Here is a 20808-nt window from a genome sequence, read left to right on the forward strand (position 1 = left end):
GAACGCACGCAAAATTGTAAGTCTAATCAAATGTTTGAACACCATGTGTATATTACTATAGGGACGACACAAGGTGACGACTTGGAATTTACGTCACAAGACAAATTATGATCTGTAACTGTAATACCAGAAGATCTGAAGATAAAGATGAAACGAGTCGTGCCAATAAGCATCTATTTTCTTATTACACTCACACACAGGCTTGGGGCGGTCAGGCTAGCTGATATGATTAATGTATGTCATCGTATCCCACTTGCGTGGACTGATGGCCATTATGTCGACTCTAGATTGTCTAGTCCACACAGGTTCTTGTGGTCTTCAGGCAAACCTCTGGAAGAAACGAGGCATCACCATGACGCCAGCCAAATACGGATTCTTCTACATGGGTGCCGGCGTGTCTGTAGACGTTGCCATATACAGCAGAGATGGCACTGTCACCGTCTCCCAAGGGGGCGTGGAGATGGGACAGGGACTCTACACAAAGGTAACAATATAATCTCACACCCAGTCACGCCACGTCCAATCAAGTGACCTTAAGCACACATTCACACAGTCTTCGAATGACATTAAGAAGTGAGACATTGGTAAAATCCCCCGACCCCATCAAAAAAAAGTCTGACAACATCCAATGTACATCTGTCAACAAACTCGATCAGAAAATCGCTATTTCCGCACACACAGCAAGAGCAATTATCATATTGTCATGTCGGAAGCTTACAGCATCCTTTCCCAACAACAACTGGCGTGGATGGAAGAGGCCATAGACATGATGAGATTCCAGCCAACCATGAACCGTGGCTGAGGAACGTTTTCTGCCCTTGGACTTATTGATGTAATTATCTCTGTCCCCAACGAAATCCGACATGTGTAGGTGATGGTGCTTGGTTTGGTTCTGGGTTTGTTATCTCGGATGGCGGCACTGATAGTTTTGTAGTCTGTCTCACAGCCCCTGAACCCTGAACCCAGTATCTGCTCGTATACGCGTGAGTGAGAATACAGTGTGAATGCGTATCGTTTCTTAACTAATACATTGTCATTTGTGTCATATGTATTTCCTTCAGATGCAGATGGCAGTGTGATAAAAAAATTAGGTCTTGCACATAGTAGTTTGACGTGTTCGTGACTAACAGGGGACTAACAGGCCCGGTTGGTCCGGCTCAGTGGCCTGGTAGCCTGGTGGCCTGGTAGCCTGGTGGCCTGTTGGCCTGGTGGCTCAGTGGCCTGATAGCCTGGTGGCCTGGTCGCCTGGTCGCCTGAGAAATGCATGCCATCCACTCACAGCTGCGTAGCTCGATGCATGTTATGTCAGTTTTTGGATTAGTCCCGAAACGTATATTTCCAGACCGGTGTGAGATAGCTGGGATAGTGTTCAATGCAGTGTTATACAAAACAGGTATAAAGCATTACTCTTCTGAGTGCATGTAAACTTGTAAGGCGAAATGTAATGCCAGATATCACATCATCTATGAGGATATGATATATATGTCCTGCATTAACCTGACGTTGTTGTTGTTGCAGGTGCTGCAGGCGGTGGCAAGCACCCTGGGTATACCCTCAACATGGTGCGAATGCGACATGTCAACTCCCACTTGGCCGCCAACAACACCGTCACAGGTGGGAGTGTTTCCAGCGAGCACGCCGTCCAGGTAAGTCTCACACAACCAATTCTGGTTTGGTTAAGACTGCAGATTCCAGATCACAATAGAAACTGGATTGTCATTAACCTTTAGATAAAGGTTTAGATATGTGCTTTTATAAAGGAAATAGTAGGCCTACCTGATGTTTAGTATACCATTTGTATGCCACTGTCAAATCAGAGTTCGTTTTTGATTCAGTTCAGTTTATTGCCCGACGTCCCCGTAGACAGCACACATTGTTTCAACATACTGAAGATGCACCGTCAAAACAAAGTCTAAACTTTTTTAATCTATTTAAAAGCTATTATCTATTTATAATACGCCATAGAGAAACATGGAATGGGTTGACGAGTCATGTATACCTTTCAGTCCGCCATAACCTGTTGTGAGACACTGAATGAAAGGTTGCAGCCATTCCGGACCAAGCATCCCGACTACGACTGGAAAAACATCATCGGCGTGGCCAGCCTCGCCAACGTTGATCTCACTGCGAAGCACAAGTACGTCGGCAATATATACCTAGGACGATGTAAACCCTTTAACACATGCTGACATGTAAACAACCCTCTAACATATGCTGACATATAAACATCCCCTCTAACACATGCTGACATATAAACATCCCCTCTAAGACATGCTGACATGTAAACAACCCCTCTAACACATGCTGACATATAAACACCCCCTCTAACACATGCTGACATGTAAACATCCTCTAACACATCTATGTAAACACCCCTCTAATGCTGACATATAAACATCCCCCCTCTAACACATGCTGACATGTAAACATCCCCCTCTAACACATGCTGACATGTAAACAACCCCTCTAACACATGCTGACATGTAAACATCCCCCTCTGACATATAAACATCCCTCTCTAACACATGCTGACATATAAACATCCCTCTAACACATGCTAACATGTAAACAACCCCTCTGACATGCTGACATATAAACATCCCCTCTAACACATGCTGACATGTAAACAACCCCTCTAACACATGCTGACATATAAACATCCATCCTCTCTAACACATGCTGACATGTAAACATCCCTCTAACACATGCTGACATGTAAACAACCCCTCTAACACATGCTGACATATAAACATCCCTCTCTAACACATGCTGACATGTAAACATCCCCTCTAACACATGCTGACATGTAAACCCTCTAACACATGCCCTCTAACACATGCTGACATAAGTAAACATCCCTCTAACACATGCTGACATATAAACAACCCTCTAACACATGCTGACAAACAACCCTCTAACAAACTGACAAGTAAACCCCTCTAACACATGCTGACATGTAAACAACCCCTCTAACACATGCTGACATATAAACATCCTCTCTCTAACACATGCTGACATGTAAACAACCTCTAACACATGCTGACATGTAAACATCCCCTCTAACACATGCTGACATGTAAACATCCCCTCTAACACATGCTGACATGTAAACAACCCCTCTAACACATGCTGACATGTAAACAACCCCTCTAACACATGCTGACATGTAAACAACCCTCTAACACATGCTGACATCCCTGTAAACATGTAAACCCCTCTAACACATGCTGACATGTAAACAACCCCTCTAACACATGCTGATATAAACAACCCTCTAACACATGCTGACATGTAAACATCCCTCTAACACATGCTGACAACCCCTCTAAACATGCCCCTCTAACACTCTGCTGACATGCTGATAAACAACCCTCTAACACATGCTGACAAGTAAACAACCCCTCTAACACATGCTGACATGTAAACATCCCTCTAACACATGCTGACATATAAACATCCCTCTAACACATGCTGACATATAAACATCCCCTCTAACACATGCTGACATATAACATCCCCCTCTAACACATGCTGACATATAAACAACCCCTCTAACACATGCTGACATATAAACATCCCCTCTAACACATGCTGACATGTAAAAACCCCATCTAACACATGCTGACATGTAAACAACCCCTCTAACACATGCTGACATGTAAACAACCCCTCTAACACATGCTGACATGTAAACATCCCTCTAACACATGCTGACATATAAACATCCCCTCTAACACATGCTGACATGTAAACAACCCCTCTAACACATGCTGACATGTAAACAACCCCTCTAACACATGCTGACATGTAAACAACCCCTCTAACACATGCTGACATGTAAACAACCCCTCTAACACATGCTGACATGTAAACAACCCCTCTAACACATGCTGACATGTAAACAACCCTCTAACACATGCTGACATGTAAACAACCCCTCTAACAAATGGTGACATGTAAACAACCCCTCTAACACATGCTGACATGTAAACAACCCCTCTAACACATGCTGACATGTAAACATCCCTCTAACACATGCTGACATGTAAACAACCCCTCTAACACATGCTGACATGTAAACAACCCCTCTAACACATCGTGACATGTAAACATTCCTCTAACACATGCTGACATGTCAACAACCCCTCTAACACCCAGTAAAATAATGAACTACAGTACTGTCACTGACTTTGATATGATTGTCCAACAGTGTCAACGTACATGAAAATACGATTGTGCTAACCCCACCAGCTCCTTCTCCAGGTTTGTCCCCAAGAAACATGACGGTCCTGGAATGTTCCACTACTTCTCCTACTCGGCGGCAGTCACGGAAGTGGAGCTGGATGTTCTCACCGGGCAGAGTCAGATACGGAGAGTTGATATCCTGTTTGACTGCGGGGAAAGGTGCGTTACAGTGAAAGCAGTATCATTGTTGCCAGCTTCAAGCGGATATCATCAGTGACCGTGGCAAGTTGAAAACGGGAGATAAAATGGGCGTGGCGTGAGTGGGGCGTGGGCGTGGGCGTTGGTGGATGTTTGGATAGGGCATGGATGTGGCGTGGGTTTGGTGGGGCATGGTTCGGGGCGTTTCGTGGGTGTGGTGGGGCGTGGATGAGGGCGTGGGTGTGGGTGGCTGTGTGTGGGGATGGACAAGGGCGTTGGCAGGGGCGTGTCTGTGAAGTGCAAGGGTATGGTTGTGGCATTAGATTGTGGTGGGAATATGGCAGAATTATTACTATTATTATATGATACTTATATAGCGCACATATCCAGGCAACTAGTGCTTGCTCAAGGCGCTAATATTTTTTCCCTCGATCATTGGATGTCAATCTCAATGGCACATCGTATTATCAATCTCAACTCCCTGGGGAGTATACAACTCTTGCAGCCACTAGGCGCACCGAGTTATTGTGGCTTTCTCATCCTAACGAGGTACCCATTCACAGCTGGGTGGACTGGGACACATAGTCACAGTACTTTGTCCAAGTTCACTGCACGTTGCTGTACCCGCAACTAGGTGTTTGCACGTATTCATGTGGCCACCATCTGGTCATATACCAACGGATTCGTGGGTTCTTTTAAGTGCACAGGGTTGTGTACTGTACACTAGGGGTTGTGACAACACTGAAAGAGTGTGCACACAAAGTTGACTCCAAGGTTTTTACACCCGGTCACAGGTGGGCTCGATCCCGACACCTCAACCTCGCTGGATCACTAGCCAGGCGCCTTAGCCAGCTCACTCAGCTCGCCCACCGCACCCCTTCAGAATGGGGTAGATACTCTTGTATACTGTTTAAGGAAGGACATGTGAAATTTGGTTTGTCAGTGCAGTGTATCCCATAAGCAAAGCAATTACAGGAAATCCTGACTCTACTTCAGATAGAAATATCCAGTGGCCTGTGAAACTCCTGCATGCATCATTTCAAAGTGTATTCATTCAGTAGAACTGAGTGAGTTTGTACAGAGTTCAGTGTTTTGTTATATTTCAGTCTGAACCCAACCATTGACATTGGTCAGATAGAAGGTGCATACCTGATGGGTGTAGGGGGGTTCATGTTTGAGGAAGTGAAGTACGACTCGAAGACAGGGGGCGTGCTGAACGATGGCACCTTCGTAAGTAGGCCAAAATAATCTCCTGTTGTTCTACAACACTTATTTCCATGTACGACAAGGCATTTACACATGTCGAAATGTGTTGAATTATATCTTCTCTCAGAAAACCAAAAGCGAACGCCGTTCAGGCTTGAGAGGTTGAGAGCTGAGAAATTAAGGCATATCCACGAGAGGCGTATGTTCCTTCTGACACGACCAGTTCTTTATCAAGTATTGTTCTTGATGATATATGACCGTGACATGCTCTGGTATGTTGTACTTAGGACGAGGATGAGATGTACGGATTCATACAGTTGGCATGGTTTAATCGATTCCCACCTCATTGAAACCAAACATGATGCAGAGTCAGCCCTCAGACGTATTGTTATAATATCAGTGTTATGTGCGTTCAAGAAGGTCTGGGTATATGGAGGTTTGCACAGTTTAAATCCGCTAAATAAAAGGGTTAATACCACAGGGACTCGATTCACTGTTTGGACCTGGTGTATGTTATGCAATGAGTGCAGCGGTAGAATTGTCTAAAATATTCATTTCTTCACCGATTTCATTTAAATTTAAAATATAGGTTAATCCTAAAGTATAAAAGCAATATACAATTGCAAAAGTCTAGATTTGTTTTGTTGAAAATTATTGTCCAAACAGTGATTCGAAGCCACGTGGTCAATACTTTTGCGAATAACAGTACGACATCAGTTATCGCAAAACAAATCCTGCCAGTTGCCTCATCATTAACACAGGTCACTGCAGTCAAGCGTTTACATTTGTGTTAGCAGAGAATGATGTCCAAACTGTCAAATGTTATAGAGTTGAGTTGGGTTTTACGCTGCTTGAAGCAATATTCCAGCAATATCACGACGGGGACACCAGAAATGAAATGCCATGGAGTCTTGCAATATATTTACGTGAAAATAAGGAAACGACATTTTTAATTAACTGGTTGAAATAACAATACTTGTTCACTTTGATGTCCTTACCTTTCGTTAGTTTTACAAACCTCCTCTGGCTAAAGATATCCCAATAGACTGGAGGATCAAACTGCTGGCTGACGCTCGTAACCCGCTCGGAATCAGAGGGTCAAAAGGTGAGACAGACCAAGAGAAGTGCTGGGCAGGGACAAGCGGCTTACAAACTGCTATCAGTTGATGCAAATGGCATGCGGTCTTAAGCGTCACAATATGCTCTAGTCTCGGGTTCGATTACCAGCATCGACTTTATTACAACCCTGTGATTTGTTAAAACCTGCAACGCTCAATTCATGAATGCGTTAAACTTGTGTGGCCGACGTGTTCCTTGGTATTTCACCTGAATTCTACCCAACATGACGGCCTTAAGTCATAGAAATACACATCTAAACATCATTTAATCGAAGTTGGGTACATCCAAGTTGGATACCAATAGCTATTCGCCATGTTTGTTTGCATGCTGGTATGACGTAATTGAACCACTTCTGGGTGTAAGTGGAAAGTCATCCAGTACTGTTATCTTTCACAGCGTCTGGTGAGCCCCCCATCGTACTGTCGTCCGGGGTGTTCTATTCTCTCAAACAGGCCATGGAGGCAGCCCACCTCGACAATACCGGTTCCTCTGAATTCCAGCCATCAGGTAAGTGTCGCTCTTTAATCACGTTCAAATTGATGAAACAATGTAACAACAGCATTCTTCTCAACGTATCACTCAATAAATATGAATACGCAATACCTTTTTGCAAGTACATATGGGGTATCTTTGTGATTACTCTTAGTAAAAATACTCTAATACTCTAATACTTTGGGGTGTTGAGTCCCATCGGGGATTTGAGCCCACACCCTTAAAGTGAGGCAAACCTCAGACTCAGAAAGATCCACATCAGCCCCATGTATTATGTAAGAAAGAACATTTTCATGTTTGAAAGATTCGCTCCACAATTAGGTTCAAATAGGAGGTGCACACCTTAAATAGAAACATCACTTGGGCAATTTGCTTTGCATTTAATGCATTCCAACTGTTTCAGTGGCGCCGTTGACCGTGGAGAGACTGCGCCTGGGCTGCGGCTTCAACATGGCCAAGATGACGCTGTAGATGAAGGAGGAGTCAACGATCGGAAACTACCCTCAGAATAGCACAGCTGGATTGGGCCAACATATATAAACTTGTTTAACAGAGTGGCCGAGTTGGACATTAACTGTATTCCGTAGCGTAATGAACGTCTCACAGACGTAGTAGATAGTTCCCGGGAAAAATATGTATTAACACGACATACCTTGAAAAGTGCATATTCAGTAACAAATATTATTGAACGTACTAAAGATAGAAACAAAACCAACAACATGATTGTATATTAAGGTGAAAGGACAATAACACAGCACCGAGAGCACCACGAAGGTAACCAGTGTCTTCTTATCTACACTTAGTGTTAGAGTAGTCAGGGTACATTTATAAGGAAACGAGATCATCTCATGTCCAATGTGTATCGACTAATGTGCACTTGCACAGGCTGTTTAAATGTGTCTACTGGGATAAAATAGCTTCTTATTTCTTTATAGATGATGCAGCAAAGGCTATAAACTATTCAATTTATAGATTCCAATTACCAAAGTTATCACAGAGTTCATATATTTCATGACATAATTAAGGGATGATTTCTGGACATGTATAGAGAGCAATGTTTGATGATGATAACCCTGTATCCCATAGTTTAATAATTAGTAGCTATTATTCAAGAATATTTGCTGGTAACGTTTTTGTTATACATTCATTATGTTTGTCAACATTATTAAATCGAAATAAAATATTTATGCATCAAACAACTGGTGTTTTCTGTTCGATATGTCGATACTCATCAACGTATATCAACAGTGCACAACTGGTTCAGATTCAGTAACGGCCGAGGTATAGTGAGTACCCTTGGCATTCACACATTTGTCTTCGCAGTTTAGTAATACTGATTTGAGCTGTACAGTTTGGTCTGCACTGGCCTGTAACAACGGCAGTGAAAACTTTTGAAATGTGATATTTTATGATAGTAACACGGTTCTACGTCAGATGATCTCACGGGCCGGGCGGCCAACCTACCGTCTTTACCTAAGTATATAAGGGGAGGTAATTCTTGCCTCTTGTCTTAACCCTCAAACGTATACCCTGGGCCTTTGAGGCACACCTAGGTGTTTTCATGTATACAAAAACTTTAAGATTAGAAGCACATTAATTTGGGTTCATGTATTCCTCTAAAAGGTCAAAATCTTTAATTCTTCAAAACTCTTGGCAGCAGACGTAAAAAGTTTTCACGTTATTTAGCAAAAACTTGTTTAATAACAGTGAGGTATACCCTGGGGGGCCCAGGTAAGTGTTTATTTTCTAACTACGGACTGTGAAACCGGTCCATGTGCCAGATGATGTAACAGCACTTCACAATGACCATGAAGAGAAGATCAGTTAAAAGTGACGTTGAGGAAAGTGATATTTTTTTTCTGACGACAGTTCTTCCGATAGTGATTTTGTTCCTTTGGACTCTTCCGATTCTGAATCTGCAGAAACATCTGATGATGATTCAATGCATTCGTCTCATTCAGAAGACCACGAAGTTTATCTTGGAAAAAATGAAGGAAGATGGTCGAACACAAGTCCTGGATCTAGTCGTTCTCCTCAACGAACTATCATCCATGGTCGAACACAAGTCCTGGATCTAGTCGTTCTCCCCAACGAACTATCATCCATGGTCGAACACAAGTCCTGGATCTAGTCGTTCTCCCCAACGAACTATCATCCATGGTCGAACACAAGTCCTGGATCTAGTCGTTCTCCCCAACGAACTATCATCCATGGTCGAACACAAGTCCTGGATCTAGTCGTTCTCCCCAACGAACTATCATCCATGGTCGAACACAAGTCCTGGATCTAGTCGTTCTCCCCAACGAACTATCATCCATGGTCGAACACAAGTCCTGGATCTAGTCGTTCTCCTCAACGAACTATCATCCATGGTCGAACACAAGTCCTGGATCTAGACGTTACGAACTATCATCCATGGTCGAACACAAGTCCTGGATCTAGTCGTTCTCCTCAACGAACTATCATCCATGGTCGAACACAAGTCCTGGATCTAGTCGTTCTCCTCAACGAACTATCATCCATGGTCGAACACAAGTCCTGGATCTAGTCGTTCTCCCCAACGAACTATCATCCATGGTCGAACACAAGTCGAACACGAAGTCCTGGATCTAGTCGTTCTCCCCAACGAACTATCATCCATGGTCGAACACAAGTCCTGGATCTAGTCGTTCTCCCCAACGAACTATCATCCATGGTCGAACACAAGTCCTGGATCTAGTCGTTCTCCTCAACGAACTATCATCCATGGTCGAACACAAGTCCTGGATCTAGTCGTTCTCCCCAACGAACTATCATCCATGGTCGAACACAAGTCCTGGATCTAGTCGTTCTCCCAACGAACTATCATCCATGGTCGAACACAAGTCCTGGATCTAGTCGTTCTCCCCAACGAACTATCATCCATGGTCGAACACAAGTCCTGGATCTAGTTCGTTCTCCCCAACGAACTATCATCCATGGTCGAACACAAGTCCTGGATCTAGTCGTTCTCCCCAACGAACTATCATCCATGGTCGAACACAAGTCCTGGATCTAGTCGTTCTCCCCAACGAACTATCATCCATGGTCGAACACAAGTCCTGGATCTAGACGTTCGTTCCCCAACGAACTATCATCCATGGTCGAACACAAGTCCTGGATCTAGTCGTTCTCCTCAACGAACTATCATCCATGGTCGAACACAAGTCCTGGATCTAGTCGTTCTCCTCAACGAACTATCATCCATGGTCGAACACAAGTCCTGGATCTAGTCGTTCTCCTCAACGAACTATCATCCATGGTCGAACACAAGTCCTGGATCTAGTCGTTCTCCCAACGAACTATCATCCATGGTCGAACACAAGTCCTGGATCTAGTCGTTCTCCCCAACGAACTATCATCCATGGTCGAACACAAGTCCTGTCCTGGATCTAGTCGTTCTCCCCAACGAACTATCATCCATGGTCGAACACAAGTCCTGGATCTAGTCGTTCTCCCCAACGAACTATCATCCATGGTCGAACACAAGTCCTGGATCTAGTCGTTCTCCCCAACGAACTATCATCCATGGTCGAACACAAGTCCTGGATCTAGTCGTTCTCCCCAACGAACTATCATCCATGGTCGAACACAAGTCCTGGATCTAGTCGTTCTCCCCAACGAACTATCATCCATGGTCGAACACAAGTCCTGGATCTAGTCGTTCTCCCCAACGAACTATCATCCATGGTCGAACACAAGTCCTGGATCTAGTCGTTCTCCCCAACGAACTATCATCCATGGTCGAACACAAGTCCTGGATCTAGTCGTTCTCCCCAACGAACTATCATCCATGGTCGAACACAAGTCCTGGATCTAGTCGTTCTCCCCAACGAACTATCATCCATGGTCGAACACAAGTCCTGGATCTAGTCGTTCTCCCCAACGAACTATCATCCATGGTCGAACACAAGTCCTGGATCTAGTCGTTCTCTCCTCAACGAACTATCATCCATGGTCGAACACAAGTCCTGGATCTAGTCGTTCTCCCCAACGAACTATCATCCATGGTCGAACACAAGTCCTGGATCTAGTCGTTCTCCCAACGAACTATCATCCATGGTCGAACACAAGTCCTGGATCTAGTCGTTCTCCCCAACGAACTATCATCCATGGTCGAACACAAGTCCTGGATCTAGTCGTTCTCCCCAACGAACTATCATCCATGGTCGAACACAAGTCCTGGATCTAGTCGTTCTCCCCAACGAACTATCATCCATGGTCGAACACAAGTCCTGGATCTAGTCGTTCTCCCCAACGAACTATCATCCATGGTCGAACACAAGTCCTGGATCTAGTCGTTCTCCCCAACGAACTATCATCCATGGTCGAACACAAGTCCTGGATCTAGTCGTTCTCCCCAACGAACTATCATCCATGGTCGAACACAAGTCCTGGATCTAGTCGTTCTCCCCAACGAACTATCATCCATGGTCGAACACAAGTCCTGGATCTAGTCGTTCTCCCCAACGAACTATCATCCATGGTCGAACACAAGTCCTGGATCTAGTCGTTCTCCCCAACGAACTATCATCCATGGTCGAACACAAGTCCTGGATCTAGTCGTTCTCCCCAACGAACTATCATCCATGGTCGAACACAAGTCCTGGATCTAGTCGTTCTCCCCAACGAACTATCATCCATGGTCGAACACAAGTCCTGGATCTAGTCGTTCTCCCCAACGAACTATCATCCATGGTCGAACACAAGTCCTGGATCTAGTCGTTCTCCCCAACGAACTATCATCCATGGTCGAACACAAGTCCTGGATCTAGTCGTTCTCCTCCCCAACGAACTATCATCCATGGTCGAACACAAGTCCTGGATCTAGTCGTTCTCCCCAACGAACTATCATCCATGGTCGAACACAAGTCCTGGATCTAGTCGTTCTCCCCAACGAACTATCATCCATGGTGGAACACAAGTCCTGGATCTAGTCGTTCTCCTCAACGAACTATCATCCATGGTCGAACACAAGTCCTGGATCTAGTCGTTCTCCTCAACGAACTATCATCCATGGTCGAACACAAGTCCTGGATCTAGTCGTTCTCCCCAACGAACTATCATCCATGGTCGAACACAAGTCCTGGATCTAGTCGTTCTCCCCAACGAACTATCATCCATGGTCGAACACAAGTCCTGGATCTAGTCGTTCTCCCCAACGAACTATCATCCATGGTCGAACACAAGTCCTGGATCTAGTCGTTCTCCCCAACGAACTATCATCCATGGTCGAACACAAGTCCTGGATCTAGTCGTTCTCCCCAACGAACTATCATCCATGGTCGAACACAAGTCCTGGATCTAGTCGTTCTCCCCAACGAACTATCATCCATGGTCGAACACAAGTCCTGGATCTAGTCGTTCTCCCCAACGAACTATCATCCATGGTCGAACACAAGTCCTGGATCTAGTCGTTCTCCCCAACGAACTATCATCCATGGTCGAACACAAGTCCTGGATCTAGTCGTTCTCCCCAACGAACTATCATCCATGGTCGAACACAAGTCCTGGATCTAGTCGTTCTCCCCAACGAACTATCATCCATGGTCGAACACAAGTCCTGGATCTAGTCGTTCTCCCCAACGAACTATCATCCATGGTCGAACACAAGTCCTGGATCTAGTCGTTCTCCCCAACGAACTATCATCCATGGTCGAACACAAGTCCTGGATCTAGACGTTCTCCCCAACGAACTATCATCCATGGTCGAACACAAGTCCTGGATCTAGACGTTCTCCCCAACGAACTATCATCCATGGTCGAACACAAGTCCTGGATCTAGTCGTTCTCCCCAACGAACTATCATCCATGGTCGAACACAAGTCCTGGATCTAGACGTTCTCCCCAACGAACTATCATCCATGGTCGAACACAAGTCCTGGATCTAGTCGTTCTCCCCAACGAACTATCATCCATGGTCGAACACAAGTCCTGGATCTAGACGTTCTCCCCAACGAACTATCATCCATGGTCGAACACAAGTCCTGGATCTAGACGTTCTCCCCAACGAACTATCATCCATGGTCGAACACAAGTCCTGGATCTAGTCGTTCTCCCCAACGAACTATCATCCATGGTCGAACACAAGTCCTGGATCTAGTCGTTCTCCCCAACGAACTATCATCCATGGTCGAACACAAGTCCTGGATCTAGACGTTCTCCCCAACGAACTATCATCCATGGTCGAACACAAGTCCTGGATCTAGTCGTTCTCTCCCAACGAACTATCATCCATGGTGTGGAACACAAGTCCTGGATCTAGACGTTCTCCCCAACGAACTATCATCCATGGTCGAACACAAGTCCTGGATCTAGTCGTTCTCCCCAACGAACTATCATCCATGGTCGAACACAAGTCCTGGATCTAGTCGTTCTCCCCAACGAACTATCATCCATGGTGGAACGAACACAAGTCCTGGAGTCCTGGAGTAGACGTTCTCCCCAACGAACTATCATCCATGGTCGAACACAAGTCCTGGATCTAGTCGTTCTCCCCAACGAACTATCATCCATGGTCGAACACAAGTCCTGGATCTAGACGTTCTCCCCAACGAACTATCATCCATGGTCGAACACAAGTCCTGGATCTAGTCGTTCTCCCCAACGAACTATCATCCATGGTCGAACACAAGTCCTGGATCTAGACGTTCTCCCCAACGAACTATCATCCATGGTCGAACACAAGTCCTGGATCTAGACGTTCTCCCCAACGAACTATCATCCATGGTCGAACACAAGTCCTGGATCTAGTCGTTCTCCCCAACGAACTATCATCCATGGTGGAACACAAGTCCTGGATCTAGACGTTCTCCCCAACGAACTATCATCCATGGTGGAACACAAGTCCTGGATCTAGTCGTTCTCCCCAACGAACTATCATCCATGGTCGAACACAAGTCCTGGATCTAGTCGTTCTCCCCAACGAACTATCATCCATGGTCGAACACAAGTCCTGGATCTAGACGTTCTCCCCAACGAACTATCATCCATGGTCGAACACAAGTCCTGGATCTAGTCGTTCTCCCCAACGAACTATCATCCATGGTCGAACACAAGTCCTGGATCTAGTCGTTCTCCCCAACGAACTATCATCCATGGTCGAACACAAGTCCTGGATCTAGTCGTTCTCCTCAACGAACTATCATCCATGGTCGAACACAAGTCCTGGATCTAGTCGTTCTCCCCAACGAACTATCATCCATGGTCGAACACAAGTCCTGGATCTAGTCGTTCTCCCAACGAACTATCATCCATGGTCGAACACAAGTCCTGGATCTAGTCGTTCTCCCAACGAACTATCATCCATGGTCGAACACAAGTCCTGGATCTAGTCGTTCTCCCCAACGAACTATCATCCATGGTCGAACACAAGTCCTGGATCTAGTCGTTCTCCCCAACGAACTATCATCCATGGTCGAACACAAGTCCTGGATCTAGTCGTTCTCCTCAACGAACTATCATCCATGGTCGAACACAAGTCCTGGATCTAGTCGTTCTCCCCAACGAACTATCATCCATGGTGGAACACAAGTCCTGGATCTAGTCGTTCTCCCCAACGAACTATCATCCATGGTGGAACACAAGTCCTGGATCTAGTCGTTCTCCCCAACGAACTATCATCCATGGTCGAACACAAGTCCTGGATCTAGTCGTTCTCCCCAACGAACTATCATCCATGGTCGAACACAAGTCCTGGATCTAGTCGTTCTCCCCAACGAACTATCATCCATGGTCGAACACAAGTCCTGGATCTAGTCGTTCTCCTCAACGAACTATCATCCATGGTCGATCACAAGTCCTGGATCTAGTCGTTCTCCTCAACGAACTATCATCCATGGTCGAACACAAGTCCTGGATCTAGTCGTTCTCCCCAACGAACTATCATCCATGGTCGAACACAAGTCCTGGATCTAGTCGTTCTCCCCAACGAACTATCATCCATGGTCGAACACAAGTCCTGGATCTAGTCGTTCTCCTCAACGAACTATCATCCATGGTGGAACACAAGTCCTGGATGTAGACGTTCTCCCAACGAACTATCATCCATGGTGGAACACAAGTCCTGGATCTAGTCGTTCTCCTCAACGAACTATCATCCATGGTGGAACACAAGTCCTGGATCTAGTCGTTCTCCTCAACGAACTATCATCCATGGTCGAACACAAGTCCTGGATCTAGTCGTTCTCCCCAACGAACTATCATCCATGGTGGAACACAAGTCCTGGATCTAGTCGTTCTCCTCAACGAACTATCATCCATGGTTGAACACAAGTCCTGGATGTAGTCGTTCTCCCCAACGAACTATCATCCATGGTTGAACACAAGTCCTGGATCTAGTCGTTCTCCCCAACGAACTATCATCCATGGTTGAACACAAGTCCTGGATGTAGTCGTTCTCCCTAACGAACTATCATCCATGGTCGAACACAAGTCCTGGATCTAGTCGTTCTCCCCAACGAACTATCATCCATGGTCGAACACAAGTCCTGATCTAGTCGTTCTCCCAACGAACTATCATCCATGGTCGAACACAAGTCCTGGATCTAGTCGTTCTCCCAACGAACTATCATCCATGGTCGAACACAAGTCCTGGATCTAGTCGTTCTCCCCAACGAACTATCATCCATGGTCGAACACAAGTCCTGGATCTAGTCGTTCTCCCCAACGAACTATCATCCATGGTTGAACACAAGTCCTGGATCTAGTCGTTCTCCTCAACGAACTATCATCCATGGTTGAACACAAGTCCTGGATGTAGTCGTTCTCCCCAACGAACTATCATCCATGGTGGAACACAAGTCCTGGATCTAGTCGTTCTCCCCAAACGAACTATCATCCATGGTCGAACACAAGTCCTGGATGTAGTCGTTCTCCCCAACGAACTATCATCCATGGTCGAACACAAGTCCTGGATGTAGTCGTTTTCCTAAACGAACTATCATCCATGGTCGAACACAAGTCCTGGATGTAGTCGTTCTCCCCAACGAACTATCATCCATGGTCGAACACAAGTCCTGGATCTAGTCGTTCTCCCCAACGAACTATCATCCATGGTCGAACACAACTCCTGGATCTAGTCGTTCTCCCCAACGAACTATCATCCATGGTCGAACACAAGTCCTGGATCTAGTCGTTCTCCTCAACGAACTATCATCCATGGTGGAACACAAGTCCTGGATCTAGACGTTCTCCCCAACGAACTATCATCCATGGTGGAACACAAGTCCTGGATCTAGTCGTTTTCCCAACGAACTATCATCCATGGTGGAACACAAGTCCTGGATCTAGTCGTTCTCCCCAACGAACTATCATCCATGGTCGAATCCACAGTCATCAATGCTGACAACGCTGTCCATGAAGGAAACATGGTGGACACCATTGTGAAATGTATAACTGACTGACTGAGTTTGGTTTTACGCCGCTTTTAACAATATTCCAGCAATATCACGGCGGGGAACACCAGAAATGGGCTTCACACATTGTACCAATGTAGGAATCGAACCTGGGTCTTCGGCGTGACTGGCGAACGCTTTAACCACGAGGGTTACTCCCACCGCCCCTGAAATGTATTAACATTCAAGGAAAGAAAGTAATAACAGATAAGGGGACAGGCGATACAGAATGGAAAGTACAGACAACACAGAAATTTTGCGGAAGTCCACTGACACGTGGACATCTGAAACAAAACATGGTGACACCAAAGTTTTATGGTATAAAAAGTATGGAGTTCCTATTGTGAGAGGTATCATGTCTCAAGACAGGTTCAAGTATTTGATGAGTAAATTAAGTTTTGATTACAAGGAAGTTTCAGATGCGCAAAAGTCAAACTGCCACCGATCAGAGATTTTGGGATGAGTTTGAAAATGCTCTAAGGAAACATTTTATTCCGATGAAAACCTTACTGTAGACGAGCATCTTGTACAGTTCCGTGGTCAATGTTTGTTCATCCAGTACATGCCAGCAAAACCAGACAAGTACATTGCTTCACCACAAAAATATAGATCAAACGGTGGCCACTGGTGATGTTTCTGAACATGTTCGATCTGGTTGGCATAGCTTCACACACAACATGGGGATTGAAGTTTCCAGAGATATGGATTATGAGTCGGATGTTACTGCAAACTGTTGCACACAATCACACACACATTCACCCACCACAGCACACAAACAACCTCCAAACACGACACACATGTATCCACAAGACACTACACATGCATCCACCACACACACACACACACATACAACCACACACACACACAATACACATACAACCACCACACACACACTACACATGCATCCACACACACACACACTACACATACAACCACCACACACACACACACATACACCACCCACACTCACACACACCACACATACAACCACCACACACACACACACACACATGCATCCACTACACACTACACTACACACTACACATACACACACACACACTACACATACACACACACACTACACATACACATCCACCACACACATACACACACACACATACAACCACCACACACACACACACACATACACACCACCACACACACACTACACATACATCCACCACACACACATAACACACATACATCCACATACACACACAATACACATACATCCACCACACACACACACTATACATCCACAACCACACACACACACACACAGACATGTATCCACCACAATAATAATACACATACAACCACCACACACACACTACACATACAACCACCACACACACACACTACACACATACATCCACACACACAATACACATACATCCACACACACACACTACACATACAACCACCACACACACACTACACATACAACCACCACACACACACAATACACATACAACCACACACACACACAATACACATACATCCACCACAAACACAATACACATACAACCACCACATACATACACCATATAACACACACACACACGTGCATCCACCACACACAGACTACACATACATCCACCACACATAATATACACATACATCCACACACACACACATACATCCACCACACACACACTACACATACACCACCACCACACACACTACACATGCATCCACCACACACACATACAATAATACAACCACCACACATACACACCACACACACTACACATACAACCACCACACACACACACATACATCCACCACACACACTACACATACATCCGACACATAATAATACACATACATCCACCACACCCAATACACATACATCCACCACATCCACACACATTCACACATACATCCACCACACACACACACACTACACATACATCCATCACACACTACACATACATCCAACACACACAATACATACATACATCCAACATCACACACACAATACACATACATCCACCACACACTACACATACATCCACCACACACCACACATACATCCACCACACCCTACACATATACATCCACCACACCCACTACACACATACATCCACCGCACACACACTACACGGGCGGTTGGTAGCCTAGTAAATAAAGCTGTTGTCTAGTCACGGCAAAGATCCGGGTTCGATTCTCCACATGAGTACAATGTGTGAAGCCCATTTCTGGTGTCCCCCGCCGTGATGTTGCTGAACATTGCTAAAAAGAGGCGTAAATCCAAACTCACTCAGTCACTCAAACACTACACATACATTCACCACACACACACTACAAATACATCCACCACAATAATAAACACTACTATTATACATCCACCACACAATACACAATACACCACACACATCTACCACACAATACACATACATCCAACACACACAATACGTATACACTTATATACGTAAAGACCTTGAACTACCACTGTAGTGGTAACACTAGTGGTAATGATCACATCTGTGTTTGGGTAACAGGTTATCTCTTTTACATCGACAAAAAATGCCATCCAGTGGATTGGATGAATACAAGACAATGCTATACTCGCTGTCCCTTTGATATTTCTTAAAACAGTTTCTTTCTTGTCCAAGTATTCATTTTAAAAGTCTTTGACACTTGTATTGACTTGTTAACTGAACGTCAAATGGTCCGCATAAAACACTGTCACCGGTGACTCGCGGGTGAGCGCTTCCTGGTTTAACAATAGCGTAAGTCCATGTCTCCTGCATGTGTTATTCCATGTCTCTTTAGGTGTTATTCCATGTCTCCTGTATATGTTATTCCATGGCATCTGTAGGTGTTATTCCATGTCTCCTGTATATGTTATTCCATGTCTTCTTTAGGTGTTATTTCTTGGCATCTGTAGGTGTTATTCCATGTCTTATGTAGGTGTTATTCCATGTCATCTGTAGGTGTTATTCCATGACATCTCTAGATGTTCATCCAAGTCTCCTGTAGGTGTTATTCCATGTCTTCTGTGGTGGTTTTATTCCATGCATGTCTCCTGTAAGTGGTGTTATTCCATGTCTTCTGTAGATGTTAGTCCGTGGCTTCTGTAGGTGTTATTGCATGTCCTCTGTAAATATTATTCCATTTTGAAATCAATGGTTAAACATGTTATGTAGCAGAAGTATGCTCTTCGTTCTTGATGGTACTTCATCAGTATCCTTCACCTCAAATAATGTGATGGGCTCATCCAGGAAGATGGTCAAGTGGGTTACCAATAATACTAGAAACTGGCCTCAGATAGGATATGAAGATATTATTGACTACCTCATTAAGTTCCACTCATTTGATTCCAAAGGAAATGATAGCTTTTCGAGCATCATATGCAAATAATTATTTGCAGAATGGATGGTTAAGTGATATTCAAAGCATTGTGGAAAATGAAGTTCATTATCTAAAAAGCCTGTGTGTCACCCTCTCAGCCAGGAGCCTCTACACTTCCTTACAATGCATGGATTGCTGCAAGGAAAGCTGGTACTGTATTAACTGCATGTTGTACTTACCCAACTGGTCATGGAAGGTCATGTAGTCATGTTGTAAAACCATCATGTATGCTGTACATCTAGCCTGGTTACATGGATATCCTGGTAAATCTTGCACCGATTTACCTTTGTACATGGGGACGAGGGACTGACAGCAATAAATTACTCATGAATTTCAAGCATCCAAAAGATCTGATGATCCCAGTTAAGCTGAAGAAACTTCTACATCATCGAAAAGCAAGCCCTACAGATTTGACCCGTGAAGGTTCGGGTTAGAATATTGATCTTCAGTAACCTATGCTTGTCGTAAGAGGCAACTAACGGGATCGGTGGTCAGGCTCGCTGACTTGGTTGACACATGTCATCGGTTCCCAATTGCGCAGATCGATGCTCATGATGTTGATCACTGGATTGTCTGGTCCAGACTCGATAATTTTAAAGACCGCCGCCATATAGCTGGAATAATGCTGAGTGCGGCGTAAAACTAAAACTCTCACTCACTTACTCCTACAGATTTAAGCAATTTGTTACCACAGAAGACTTTACGGGGCAGGTAAATAATTGTCCAGTTTGTTCTCTGTGGAAACTGGAGGGTACACTTTCTATAAGATATTTTCAGCCACTGAAAATATAAATCCTATCTGCAAGAAAACATCTAACGATGAATCCAGACATGGATC

General features: G+C 44.8%; 1 protein-coding gene across 1 annotated transcript in view; it reads left to right on the forward strand.

Annotated features, from left to right (window-relative positions):
* The window catches only part of LOC124290734 (xanthine dehydrogenase-like), a 36315-nt gene extending 27919 nt beyond the window's left edge, over positions 1-8396 (forward strand). Inside the window, exons 26-34 of the mRNA XM_046727537.1 lie at positions 323-484; positions 947-983; positions 1519-1646; positions 2007-2137; positions 4264-4404; positions 5490-5613; positions 6598-6694; positions 7105-7215; positions 7604-8396. Coding sequence (XP_046583493.1) covers positions 323-484; positions 947-983; positions 1519-1646; positions 2007-2137; positions 4264-4404; positions 5490-5613; positions 6598-6694; positions 7105-7215; positions 7604-7671 — 999 coding nt within the window. The 3' untranslated portion in view covers positions 7672-8396. The remainder of the gene's footprint in view (positions 1-322; positions 485-946; positions 984-1518; positions 1647-2006; positions 2138-4263; positions 4405-5489; positions 5614-6597; positions 6695-7104; positions 7216-7603) is intronic.
* Positions 8397-20808: the final 12412 nt, after the last annotated feature.

This window comes from Haliotis rubra, unplaced genomic scaffold (genome assembly GCF_003918875.1).
Source record: "Haliotis rubra isolate DU_JTF1 unplaced genomic scaffold, ASM391887v1 Scf472, whole genome shotgun sequence".
NCBI classification, from domain to species: Eukaryota; Metazoa; Mollusca; class Gastropoda; order Lepetellida; family Haliotidae; genus Haliotis; species Haliotis rubra.